The sequence below is a fragment of the Rhinoderma darwinii genome, chromosome 8, assembly GCF_050947455.1.
Source record: "Rhinoderma darwinii isolate aRhiDar2 chromosome 8, aRhiDar2.hap1, whole genome shotgun sequence".
NCBI lineage: Eukaryota > Metazoa > Chordata > Amphibia > Anura > Rhinodermatidae > Rhinoderma > Rhinoderma darwinii.
Window position 1 is genome coordinate 24,955,477 of NC_134694.1, and position 13,946 is coordinate 24,969,422.

At 40.9% G+C, this 13,946-nt stretch overlaps 1 protein-coding gene across 5 annotated transcripts in view; it reads left to right on the forward strand.

Annotated features, from left to right (window-relative positions):
• Positions 1-13,946, forward strand: part of DENND1A (DENN domain containing 1A) — a 582,084-nt gene that overhangs the window by 316,279 nt on the left and 251,859 nt on the right. For all 5 annotated transcript variants that reach the window (XM_075835514.1, XM_075835510.1, XM_075835512.1 and 2 more), the window contains exon 11: positions 3,989-4,034. In XM_075835514.1, coding sequence (XP_075691629.1) covers positions 3,989-4,034 — 46 coding nt within the window. The remainder of the gene's footprint in view (positions 1-3,988; positions 4,035-13,946) is intronic.

The window sequence follows — 13,946 nt, forward strand, 5'->3', positions numbered from 1 at the left end:
AGTATTTACGGGAGGAAAAGAATACGTTCGTGTGCATGAGGCCTAAGCTTGAATTACTAATATGTAGTTGAATTTTAAAGGGATTTCTTTATATTGTCTGCCCCAGCACTATCTTTGTAACAATTAAACGAGCAGGCATTCAAGAACTGCATGACACATTATCTAATTCCGTACCCCGGATTGCAGAAATTCATGCTGTCCTGCTGGCCCTGAAGTACCATCAGCAATAAAATTAGAATGAACATGATCTGTACGACTTTGTATCCAAGCCTTAATCCATCAACTAAATGAAATTGTTACACTAAATATGAATATATATAGTGCTTAATCTAAATATGTCTCTCTATGGAATACCTTAATGTTCAGCACTGAACATAAAATCTCATCTGTCGACAGCAGATTTCAACACTTGTGACATTCTAATTAAACACGTTACACTATCTAGTATAGTATCTGCTATCTAGTATATCTTGATCAGCTGTGGATCATGTAAAGATGGACATGGTATAGTTAATTAAATTTTCAAGATCTTGATTTACATGTCTATATAGCGTCACCTTATGCTTTGGACATATTATTAAGGGTTAGTTTGTATGTCTCATTCTTGATTGCTCTTTATTACTATCCAATTTCAATCATTACACATTTCTCCAAGAATTCTTTTAAGTAGCGATGGTTTTTCAAGCCGTAGATAAGGAATAAATTAATTGCAAATTGCCCTTCATGTGGTCTTTATGCTGAAATATGAATGTTTTTTTTAGGACATTTTCCCACCGCAAGATGTGATGGCTAGGATATGACATCACTTCCTGATCAGTGAGGGTCCGACTGCCAGAACCCCCACAACTCTTAGGAAAACGGGACAAAGTGATCGTTAAACGCTATGACACCTTTACAGTTTGTCCATGAATAGCGACACTTCCGGTCACCTGCTGTGCAAGGAACTGCGACATAGCCCCATTCACTTAAAAGGGACTGTGCCGGCGTGTACTGCTCAGCGGGTTAATGGGAGCGTCACGCTGTGAAGGAAAAAAGCTAAAGGGACCTCGTTCTCGGGATCGCCACAGAGGTTGGGTCCAAACCCGTCATAATGTTATGTTATGGCATATCCTAGCGATAAACCAAAACATTTTACAGTGGGAATACCCCTTTAAGTACATGTTAAATGGTGTTCCAATGGTCCCATATTATACTTCTTAAGACTGTTAACATCTGCGTTGGTGGCTCCGTCGTAGTTTCGCCAATCTGCGCTATTTTTTTCCAGTTTTAAAGATGGACACCATGACGGAAACCCGACGGACCCCATTAAAGTCAATGTGGTTCGTCAGGTGGCATCAATGTCTGTAGTTTGACGTATCCGGCACTGTTATGATTTTGTTTTTTCTATTCCTATAATCGAATAGAAAAACGGAAATACAAACACAGATGTGAACAGAGTCTTATTTATTTAATGATTTTTTTTTTCGGTTTCAACATTTTAACTGCTAACCCATGGTACAACCCATGTAACATATTACATTAGGGCATTTTCATAACACCAGAATGGATAGAGTAGTAGTAGTGTTATGTAATAGAGCAGAGTTTCAGTAAACCAAGATACTGGAGGTTTTATTGGAGCATTTAAGCTACACTTTAAAGCAGATCACTAGGATCCCACCTCACTGAGGCTCATTCGTCATGTATTTATCTATTACCTGATATTTGTTTTTTCTCAGTGGGGCTTTAGTTACTTGTAGTTTATAATTATTTAGTACTTGATGTAATATAAATCATCATCAGCCATTCTTTAGGGCCATATACAAGGGCCAATGATTGGGTGAACAGGGCAGCGGTCAGCAGATGAATGATCAAACGATCGTTCATTTCCTGATCGTATCGTTTTAAAAAACTGTTATATTATCGTTGTCGGCAGCACATATCCCTTTATAAACAATGAGACATGCTTCCGACATGATGATAATGTATGGGGACGAGCGATTGGAGTAACGACCGCTCGTCCCCATCCATATCTCCTTGTAAATGGAGAAAATGAGCGCCGATCAACGAGCTGTCTCGTTGATAGACGTTCGTTGCACCGGCCAAAATTGGCGGTATAGGGTATAATAGGGCCTTTAGACAACCCTGTCCCTATGTTGCAATCCGTGATCATAGAGCTAAAAAGCCATCAACACTAAAGGAAATAAATAGCATCTCTCATGAGTGATAGCTTAAAGCGGATCAGTCATATATTTATGTGCCCTGGCTGAGAGCAGCATAAAGAAATGACGGACACGCTGATTTCATCACTATGCCCCCTACTAGTTGATGTCTTCGTTTCGGAGAATTTAGTAGCTATACTTGCGGCGCGCTGCAAGCTTGAATCCAAGTATATTCATGCTGCCAGCAGTTTTCTTAAAAGTGGGTGGTGCCATCCGCATTCCGTGCAATTTACTATCATTTACGCCAGAAACTGGCGTAAAAAGTCCAAATCTATGCCAATTTATAGCTGGCGTAGGTTTGACTTTGTGGTGCACGGAAGGCTAAAGATGCTCCTAATTTAATAACCGGCACATATCACTCCAGCACGCTATGAAACGCCAGTCCAAATAAATCTCCTCTATGTCCCGTATGTTAATACATTACAGCCCAACTTTTAACAGATGATCACAATGTCATGACTAATATTATTCAATGTAAATCCTCATGGTGTAGACATATGCTGAACAATCCTTCACATGTGTGGAAGGTGTTAAGTTGATCTGATTTTGTGCTTACTATACGTTGTACTAGAAGCGCACTGCATTAGGTCTTGAATTGTTTCCTTATTGTTTCCCGATGTGGCGACTTGATGTTCTTTTGAAGATTTCCCGTGCAGATCATTCTATGAGATAACCTTTTGGCTTGTGGGAAATGTTTGTTTCCCGGTAAAATCGCTGTGACCACTTACAAAGACGCAGCTAATGAAAACCACCCCATCATTTAGAATTTTTGCCCCTGTCTGTCTTTTTGCCACTGTTTGGAAATATTTTCATTTCCGTGGGGATATTCCACTCATTACACTGACAGTTTCTACAAAAATCCAAGGGAAATTGAATGATGGAGTAGAAACCTTAGCTGTGCACCCAAGGAAAAATGTAGCCTTTTTTTGATTTATTAATAATCATCACCATCATCATCACTCAGAGTAAAATCAATCATTGCCCAAATCCTCTGTCTCTAATAATAAAGTGGAAGATATTAAAGATTGCTTGTTGCCATGAATTCAGATGACAACAGCCATTATGACCATGCATGTCATAGAGTAACATCGAAGCAGCAGTCGCATGTAAATTGACAGATTTTTATATAACTAGTTATGCTCCTACCACTAGTTATGCCAAAAAAATAAACTTAGCTCATTGTTACAAACTTATTGATGTGAAGAATCAGGATTAAAGGGGTAGTCCCAACTGGTGGCCCAACTCCATCGTAAACATGCATGTACAGAACGTCAAGCATGCATGTTTATTTCAATGGAGAGAGGGGAATAGGTCAATGCCAGACAGCTCTGGCAGCAAATTATTTCCCGTGGGCTCCGGATTAGCAATTCTGCCTAGTTATGCAGTAACACATTGTTTTCTGCGTTTAGGAAAGCTGTATGGCAACCATCATAAGAGATGTAGTCGTGGGTTACTTAGTGCTGCATATCTTGTATTTTGTTGCATTTAATGGCAGTCAAGTATCCTAGATTAGCTTTTCATTGAAGAATTTCACTTTTTTTCCTTGTAGGATTTAACTGTTGACTTATTTTACATTTGTGCATGCATTTAAATGTTACAGATCCGTGTACAGATGTAGCCAAGTTTATCTTGACTGATAACTTGCTGCAGCGTGATCTCACACAACAAAAGTTATTGAAAAAGTCAAGTTAAAGTTTCTGGCCCTGTGTATTTAAAAAGTCCAGATAAAGATGGCTACATCTGTATTCAATGCTGAATATTAATTACATTTATTTCTTTGTCTTTTCCAGTGCTCCAATGCCCTACCTCATAGGAATACACTCAAGCCTAATGGAGGTAAGGTTTATTTTTATGTATGTTTGCAGAGAGAAGTGTCCTTCCACTTTTATCAGTCACTAGGCATTTTTTTACTAATACAATTCTAGTTCTTTCTTTGCCCAAATCAGTCTAAGTACTATAGAGTTTAAAGAGGCTCTGTCACCACATTAGAAGTGCCCTGTCTCCTACATAAGGAGATCGACGCTGTAATGTAGGTGACAGTAATGCTTTTTATTTTAAAAAAACCGATCTACTTTTACCACTTTATTAGCGTTTTTAAATGTATGCTAATGAGTTGCTTAATGCCCAAGTGGGAGTATTTTTACTTTAGACCAAGGGGGCGTTGTACAGGGGAGTGTATGACGCTGACCAATCGGCTACCTGCACTCCTCTCCATTCATTTACACAGCTCATAGGGATCCTGCTAGATCCTTATGTGCGGTCTTATACTAACACGTTAACAATACTGAAGTGTTTAGACAGTGAATAGACATTCCACGGGACGTCTATTCACAATCTCTGCACTTCGTTACTCTGTCTGTGGTAGGGGGACAGGGGCAGGGGACGCGTAATCTCGCGAGATCTCGCTGTAAATGACAGGTTACAACAAGATCAATCTTCCTCGGCTGTAACTACCATAGAAACAGTAACGAAGTGCAGAGATTGTGAATAGACATTCCGTGGAATGTCTATTCACTGTCTAAACACTTCAGTATCGTTAATTTGTAAGTATAAGACAGCACATAAGGATCTAACAGGATCCCTATGCGCTGTGTAAATGAATGGAGAGGAGTGCATGATGCTGATTGGTCAGCATCATACACTCCCCTGTACAACACCCACTTGGTCTAAAATAAAAATACGCCCAGTTGGGCATTAATCAACTCATTAGCATAAATCTAAAAACGCTAATAAAGTGGTAAAAATAGATAGTTTATTTAAATAAAAAGCATTACTGTCACCTACATTATAGCGCCGATCTCCTTATGTAGGAGATAGGGCACTTCTAATGTGGTGACAGAGCCTCTTTAAGGGACTCTGTGTGCCTCCGTACAATGCGTTGTCAGGTAACGTATGTACAGTTCCTCTAGGAGGCAATAGCTCTGTACATACAACATCCTATGGAACCAGAAAAAATATTCTAGAGTAAGCATTAGCTCAATTTCAGTTTATTAATTTATCTTATGAAGTCTAACCTGGCCAAATTTTTTTTGCGTTTGGGCAGCTTGAAGAGGACCTGTCACCTCTCCTGACATGTCTTAGTAAATACTTGTGTTTCCCATGAAATAACAGTTCTGGAACATCTTTTCTTATAATTTTGTGCCGTTCCTCTGTTATTCCTCCTAGAATTTTTCAGATTTATTGACAACTGGGTGTTACCATTCGTAGGGTGACACCATGGGGTGTGTCCCTACACATTCTGAGACTGTCACATCTGATTGGACAATGTCAGATTGTGTAGGGACACAGCCCAAACTGCTAACACCCAGTTGTCAATTTATTCATAAATTTCTAGGAGGAGTAACAATAAAATGGCACAATGTAGAGTTCTAAGAAAAGATGCTCCAGAATTGTTATATTATAGGGAATACAAGTATTTACTAAAACAGACATGAGAGATGACCGGTAATTTTTAAAGGGGTTTTCCTAGGACAAAACCTCATGGCATATCCTCAGAATAAAGGGGCTTACACTGCGGCCCGTATACAGTTCCCTTCACACAACAGGTGGCTGAGAGCGCCAATGTGCAGGAGATATGACAATTGGACCTCAAACCTTCATTCTCATGGTCAACGAAGGTCTAAGAGGTCGAACTCGCAATGGTCATTCTGTTATGACATATCCTAGCAATCGGGACCGCCATCAGAAATTTCTGGGTCCCATACAGTCAAAGCATCGGGGCCTAAATGAAATAATACCCCTAAATTAATTTACACCCCCGAATTAGAAGCCCAAATTAATTCAGTCTTCCGACCAGATTTCTAAATTAATTCAGACCACTGACCAGACCCTTAAATTTATTTACACCCTTCAATCAGACCCCGAAATTAATTCAGTCTTCCGACCAGATTTCTAAATTAATTCAGACCTTAGACCGCACCCCTAAATTAATTCAGACTACCAACCTGTCCCTTAAATTCAGACCACTAATTTAATTTACACCCGAGACCCACCCCCCAAAAAAAAGAAATTCTAATCCCTATGTACTTACCACCCTTGGGTCTTCTTGCCCCAACTTACGGCCGGGCGCCTCTTCTCCTTTGTGCGCCTGTTCTCCACGAGCGCGGGCCCGTCGTACAGAACGTTGTGACGCTAGTCAGAGTCTGTCTTGTAAAGAAGGACTCCAGCATTATTTACTTTGGAGAAGGGACCTGTTGGGATTACCAAAGGTACTGCCCTGGTGGCATTATATTACAAGATCGGAATACTCCTTTAAGGCAGGTGTACATTTAATATTTTGCCACATACTAGACCAATAGTAGTTTCTGGATGGTTGGTCTGACCTGGCCATTCACAAACACACAGATTGAAGCAAGTTTTTTAAAGGAATCATTGGTTCCAAAGTTTTCTCATGTGAGCACTATCAGAAGTGTCAGAAATGTTCATGCACGCCACATACATTTTCTCACAGAGATGATATTTCAATCAGATTGACAGACCATTTACACAATCCGACTTAATTGATTGGAGGAGGGAATCTGTGTACCCTAAAATAAGCCCTGGGTCATTTTTAGCAAGATCTAGGAGCTAGCTTCTGCCACTTGTCATTTGTGGATATCCCCTCTCTCCATCTGTGGTCACATCAATCCCTCCCCAACTAGACAAAGCGCAACTCCCCCTTTCCATCAAGTAGTCATGGCAGTGTCTCCCCCCTTATCCCAGTACTCATGGCAGTGTCTCTCCCCTTATCCCAGTACTCACAGCTGGATACTTGCCCACTTTTCCCCAGTTCTCACAGCAGGTGACCCATTTTTCCCCCGGTAGTTACAGCAGGGATCTCTTGGCTCTCCCCTTTCCCAAATAGTCACAGTGGGGGTCACAGAAATGACATTTTTCTCCTTCCCAATATACTTAGCAGCAGGCCCCTGCCGGCTAGAACATAGTTACATAGTACGGTTGAAAAAAGACACATGTCCATCACGTTAAACCAAGGGATGGGTAAGGGAAGGGAAAAATGTCTACACATAGGAGCTAATATTTTTTTTTTCTAGGAAATGATCTAACCCTTTTTTAAAGCCATCTACTGCCCCTGCTGTGACGGCTCCTGCGGTGACTATTCCATAGATTCACAGTTCTTACAGTAAAGAAGGCTTGTCGCCTCTGCAGGTTGAACCTTTGGAGCGCCCCCTTGTTTTTTGAGGGGTTTTTACATGGAACAGGTTTTCTTAATCTTTCCTCATAACTTAGATTCTCCATGCCCCTTATTAGCTTCGTTGCTCTTCTTTGTATTTTTTCCAACTCCAGGGCATCCTTTCTATGAACTGGAGCCCAGAACTGAACTGCATATTCTAGATGAGGCCTCACTAATGCTTTGTAAAGTGGCAATATTACATCCCTGTCCCGCCAGTCCATGCCTCTTTTATTACACGACAATATCTTGCTGGCCTTTAGTGTCAACTGCAAAAATAGAAATAGTGCTATTAATCGCAGCCTATTAAATTCTGCTACATAAAGCCTTGTACTTCCTCATCAGTCTCTGGCAAGAGATCAATGCCGGAGGAGCACATGTCAGGTCAATTCTTTGTTGCTGAAAACGCGCCTAATTCCCATAGTCAATGGGAGTCCTAATTACGCGCCCAAAAATTGCGTTGAAAGCGCATACATAACGCGTAAAAAAAAGGTGACCAAACGCATCAAAAACACCTCTAGTTTAAAAAGAGCTTTTCAAAAAAAATGCTAGCGTTTTTTAACACGTCTGTTTTTTTGAGCGCCGTTTTAACAAGGCCTGTTTGTTAAATGCATGTAGGTCACGCTGGTCACTAGGGATGATATTATAGTCGCCATTTCAACCTGGCAACTGGGTTTAGTCTAGCCATGCATATGAATACATTAAGGGTATGCTCACAAAGTGTTTTTTGCCGCGACGGAGACCGCTGCAAAAAATCGGCTGAAATGAATGGGCGGCGGAGGCATTTTTTCCCATGAGCGGAAAAACACGCTTGCGGGAAAAAGAAGCGACATGCCCTTTCTTCGGGGGTTTCCGTCTCTGACATCCCATCGACATTAATGGGGGGCAGAGAAAGCTTAATGGCTGCAGCCGAAAAATGGCGCAAAAAAAACGTGGCAAACGGCGTGCAGGCAGGTCAAAATCTGCCTCAAAATTCCAGACGGAACTTTGAGGCAGATTTTTCCATCTCTATATATGTCTGTAATATTGATATTATCACGGTTTGCAAAGTAAAATCAAACTGTCTTTAATATTTACTTATGAAATTTCGGAATGGATATGACATATTTTCTTAGGATATCAGAGTAAGGAATCAGTTAACATTTTCCTTTTGTTCTCTATGTATTTACCACCATGGCAGTCATTGGTAGTATGCCCTTCTCCTGCCCTGTTGTCAAAAACGGCTAAATCAAGATGTCGTTATCCCACCAAGTTATTGAGACAGGACTAGACAATCTTACAAATTCACCATTTATTTCTTTGTCTGCATGGAAGATGTGGGCTTCTTGGAAGGTTGCGACCGGACTTACATTTCTGAGTATCTTAAGCATACATTTTCAATCCATTTTGCTGAACAGATGAGGGAATTGTGAAAAGACGTAAAGCTGTAGCAGGCGGTACGATGGAGAAGTCATTATTTTATTTTTATAGTGCTAGGCATACTGAAACTGACACAATTGATTAGTGCAGGGAAAGTATTGTGCGATTCCTTTATAAGTTGGGAGCTAATCCGTCAGCAGCACATCAGCTCTGTCACTAAGGCCAGATTATATTACTTGTTCTGCGTCTTTGGGAATTTGATGAAAAGCCTTGAGCATACTCTGCTTGTTCTCTGTCAGATATTAGGACCAAGACGTGGCTCCGTTTACGTGCACTGCAGAAGCATGGCTTGATTATGTCCTCTGTTTGATCACAGTCGGGTGCCATAGCATTCATCCCGCAAAAAGCTGTCTGCTATTTATGAGTTAATAAAGGCCAATGAAATTTCTGCACAGATAGAAATTATTAGGCTCATTATGAGGATCTTGCACTCTCGGGTCTATCTCTCTTCCCTACTATTCTAAAAGCACAAAGGAAAAACAATTGGCAGATGATGATACTTGAGCACCATCCGTGGTGTCCGTTTTCACCTGCCGAAAAGAGCCATAAGGGACAAAGATGGCTGCTCTCACTCCCTGGGATGTAGCACATCCGTAATGTGCACTTAGTTCACATTGATGATATCTAAGTAAACCATTCCAATCTGACGGTCTTACTTTTAGAGCACTGACAGTGCAGAGTTTTAGTTTGGTTTTATTAGAATTTCTAGTAACGAAATTGCACATATAAATCCAAGGACTTTAGTCCCATAGAGGCAGCAAATCCTATCTGGTCCCTGGAGAGGGTACGAAACATCAGTTTGTTTGAGCTGGGTCCTCTTGATCCAAGAGTCAATAGGGGAATGCAGGAGTGAAAAAAGCGGGTCAAAAAGGGATCCAAGTTTTTTTTGGCTTCGCTCCTCTATGTATGACCCTGACACTATAATTCACCGGTTGACCATAATTCCACATTTCCCATTCATTCTCATTTCGAGGATCAGATATGGCAGTACTTCCAAGGCATCTTGATGTTTATTGAACAAGGCACTGTATGTGCTCACACTTTGAAATACTGTATATTATCTGAATCAATAGACGTAGACTAGGAATGTGGACAGGTCATATTTTACTGATAATATAATACAAAGTGTAAGCACATACAGTGCCCTTTTCAGTAAACTTATGTACATGGTGTCCTGGAGAACCCCTCTATTGAAGGGACCAATATTACTTTCGAAATCTTGTAAAACTTTGAGAGTTATTATTTTTGTTCACAACTCTAAAAATATCAGCACATTATGTAGTTCAGACTGCAGGAAGTCATTGATTTGTGTGTAAACGGGATCAGCATTCACAATGAGCATTAATGGATGCTCGGAAATGCCCTGAGGGATATTCATGAAAATAGTTTATAGATAAATATCTTACTGTAACGTATTGTCTAGTCTGAAAGGTACTTAAGAAGCTGACAACAAAGTACATTTGTGCTGCTGCAAAGGTTAATTCCTCGAAAATATGAGACACTTTCATTGATGCCACATTCCTGCCAATAGCGTTAAATTTACAGTGTGTCTGGTGGTTGCCTTTCTTCGATCTTTTCTACGTGGTGATATCCAGATGCAGCGAGGCCACAATCCAGCACCTTTTCAGGGGTGGTACATTTTGCATATAGTCTACAAAGGGTCCAAAAAAATTCGACCAGGCTCTTATCCGAGAAGTAGCACCCATAGAATAGACCCACAAAGTCTATTTGGCCCAAAGGAAGTGTCCCTGTATTATCCAGATTAAAGCGTGTTCTTCTTGGTTAATCAGCCAGTAGGAATGGAACCGAACAACTTCTCCTTTTTATTAAAATAGCACATTTATATACCATGAGGTAGTTTAATGTAGAGAAAAGTGTGTAAAGCTTTGTTCACATCTGCGTCATGGCTTGGTTCCGTTGGAGCTTTCCGTCGGAACGGAGCCCTGACTGACACAAACGGAAACCAGAGGTTTCAATTTTGATGGATCCGGTACCAATGGTTTCCGTTTGTCTTCATTGTGCAGGGGTTCCGTCGGGTTCGCGATTGATTCCATCAAAACGACGGAACCCTTGCACAACTGAGTCAAACGGAAACCATTGGCACAGGATCAATGGCGATGAAACAGAAACCTCTGGTTTCCATTTGTGACAGTCAGGGCTCCGTTCCGTCGGAACGGAGCCCTGACGCAAATGTGAACAAACCCTTACATCCGTGTGTGTGTGTGTGTGTGTGTGTGTGTGTGTGTGTGTGTGGACCTGTTTCTCAACACACAGTTCATCTGAATGCATCGTTGTGGATGATATTTTTCTCAGTTTCTAATATGGGGTGCAAGGCAACAATAAATAGAATAACAGTTGTTTTTTTCTCTCTCTCTGCTACGTATAAATACCCAATGTTATGTAAAAGGTGAACCAACATTGTAAAGCAAAGTGTGTATCTACTACGAAATTTGTACTTTTTATTACCTGTCTATTATTAACATACTATTATATTAAATTTGGCAGTGACCTAAACAGAGGAGAGGGGGACAAATTAGCAAAGATCAATATAAGTCCATCATTATTGTTCTGGGTTTTGACACTCCGTACAGAAGAGTCTGGTGTTGGTTATTTCTTCCACACCCTTTCCATGAACCTTAAAGAGGCTCTGTCACCAGATTTTGCAACCCCTATCTGCTATTGCAGCAGATAGGCGCTGCAATGTAGATTACAGTAACGTTTTTATTTTTTAAAAACGAGCATTTTTGGCCAAGTTATGACCATTTTTGTAGTTATGCAAATGAGGCTTGCAAAAGTCCAAGTGGGTGTGTTTAAAAGTAAAAGTCCAACTGGGCGTGTATTATGTGCGTACATCGGGGCGTTTTTAATACTTTCACTAGCTGGACGTTCTGATGAGAAGTATCATCCACTTCTCTTCAGAACGCCCAGCTTCTGGCAGTGCAGACACAGCGTGTTCTTGAGAGATCACGCTGTGACGTCACTCACAGGTCCTGCATCGTGTCAGACGAGCGAGGACACCGGCACCAGAGGCTTCAGTTGATTCTGCAGCAGCATCGGCGTTAGCAGGTAAGTCGATGTAGCTACTTACCTGCAAACGCTGATGCTGCTGCAGAATCAACTGTAGCCTCTGGTGCCGGTGTCCTCGCTCGTCTGACACGATGCAGGACCTGTGAGTGACGTCACAGCGTGATCTCTTGAGAACACGGCTGTGTCTGCACTGCCAGAAGCTGGGCGTTCTGAAGAGAAGTGGATGATACTTCTCATCAGAACGCCCAGCTAGTAATAGTATTAAAAACGCCCCGATGTACGCACATAATACACGCCCACTTGGACTTTTACTTTTAAACACACCCACTTGGACTTTTGCAAGCCTCATTTGCATAACTACAAAAATGGTTATAACTTGGCCAAAAATGCTCATTTTTTAAAAATAAAAACGTTACTGTAATCTACATTGCAGCGCCTATCTGCTGCAATAGCAGATAGGGGCTGCAAAATCTGGTGACAGAGCCTCTTTAAGCCAATTACCTCTTTCTCTGAGGGGAGTCCGGCACAGGTTCTACTGCTAGCAAAGGGGATGGGACCGACCAGGGTGGTGCCTCCTTTTTCCAAGGCCCCCCCTTCATGGTCTGCCTCTATGGCATGTATACACTTGAGCTTTTTGGCTGATGTTCTTCATGCATCAGAAAGTCACGCAGGATATTTTAAAACATAGGCCATTTTTTTTTACACACTCGTGCAAATTAGCAGAAGGAATAAATTCAATTTACATTTGACTCTTGTCAAAATTGTGAACTAATTGTTACTAATTGTCACTAGGACTGCTGCTAGTCAATAATTTCTGTTATCTCTGTGTTTGAGCGTTTCTAGGCAATGCCTTTGGTCTGAGTCTGGATTTGGTAATAATTTAGCTTTGCCTGATTAATTAGGGTGGAGTACTTTTCTTGGGCTTGTATATACTTCAGGCCTGGATTACTCAGGTGCTGGTTATACTGTTTCTGGCACGTGCTAAACTCTTTCCATATTCTAGTTTGTGACTTTTCTCTAGTCTATGCGTTTGTTTGTACTGTGGGACCTGTTGGTCTTCTGAGAGATTTCGTTTATGTATAGTGGTTTTATGTGTATCCTGGGAGCCGTAGTTCCACTGGTTTGCGCGCTTTTCCTGTGCGTTTGGTCTGCCCTGTTGTGGGTTGGTATTCAGATAGGGTCAGTGAGTGCTGCTAATTATTATCCAATGTCTGTTCAACTGTTTCATTTACCATACACTCCATTTATGCATCGCCTCTATCTTCTACTACCTTCAGTACCGCTCATCCACTGGTGAGTTATGTGTGCCTTTGTTTTCTTTCAATATTGATGCGTGCTTCATCCAAGTGACAGTGATTGTCTGGCATTGCTGTCTTGAGCACCACCCGCAGCGTAACATAAATGCACACACAATATATGTAGAAGAAACTTGTGCACGCATATGGTGACTTTTGGACAATGTCCTCTGGAAACTCTATTTTAGTACACAGTCCTAGAAAATGAGAAGTAACTCTGTATTTATTGCCACTTATAATGCTGCCCTTTTAGTGAACACTCGACCCTTTCACCCAATGTTTTTTTTTACCACTTTACTCACATAATTACAATTGTAAATTTTGCTTTCAGCTCTCTCCACAGCAGCAATACACATATTCACATCATAACATTAAGCACTGAAATATTCACTTATCTTAACTGCAGGTAGTTTATCTTCTAAGAAGCAGATTTTTAGGAATTGGATCCTATAGTTTTATAAACTGATGTTCATCTCAAAGTTATTGTTTGTGTACAAGACCAGAAGAAGAAATAAGCTGAATGTACTCTGGGTGGCATTTACAGATAGAGCTCGGTACTTCAAAAAGCATCCAATTTGGCTCCCAGTTACGTTTGCTTTCTCCATTATGGAATAAAAAAAAATTCTCAATGGGCTATTTGATCTGCTATTTACTGGTAAGTAAAGTCTAATTTGCAGAGCTATCTGTGTAGAAAGGGAAGCCTTAGACAGACAATTACATTAGTCTACCTAAGAGTAGCTGCTCAGTGATACTAAAAGTATCGTGTCTACTGTGTCCTTTGAAAAGCAAACTAGATAAACCAGGGGTAAACCCAGTAAAGTGCATTTCATATCATTTATC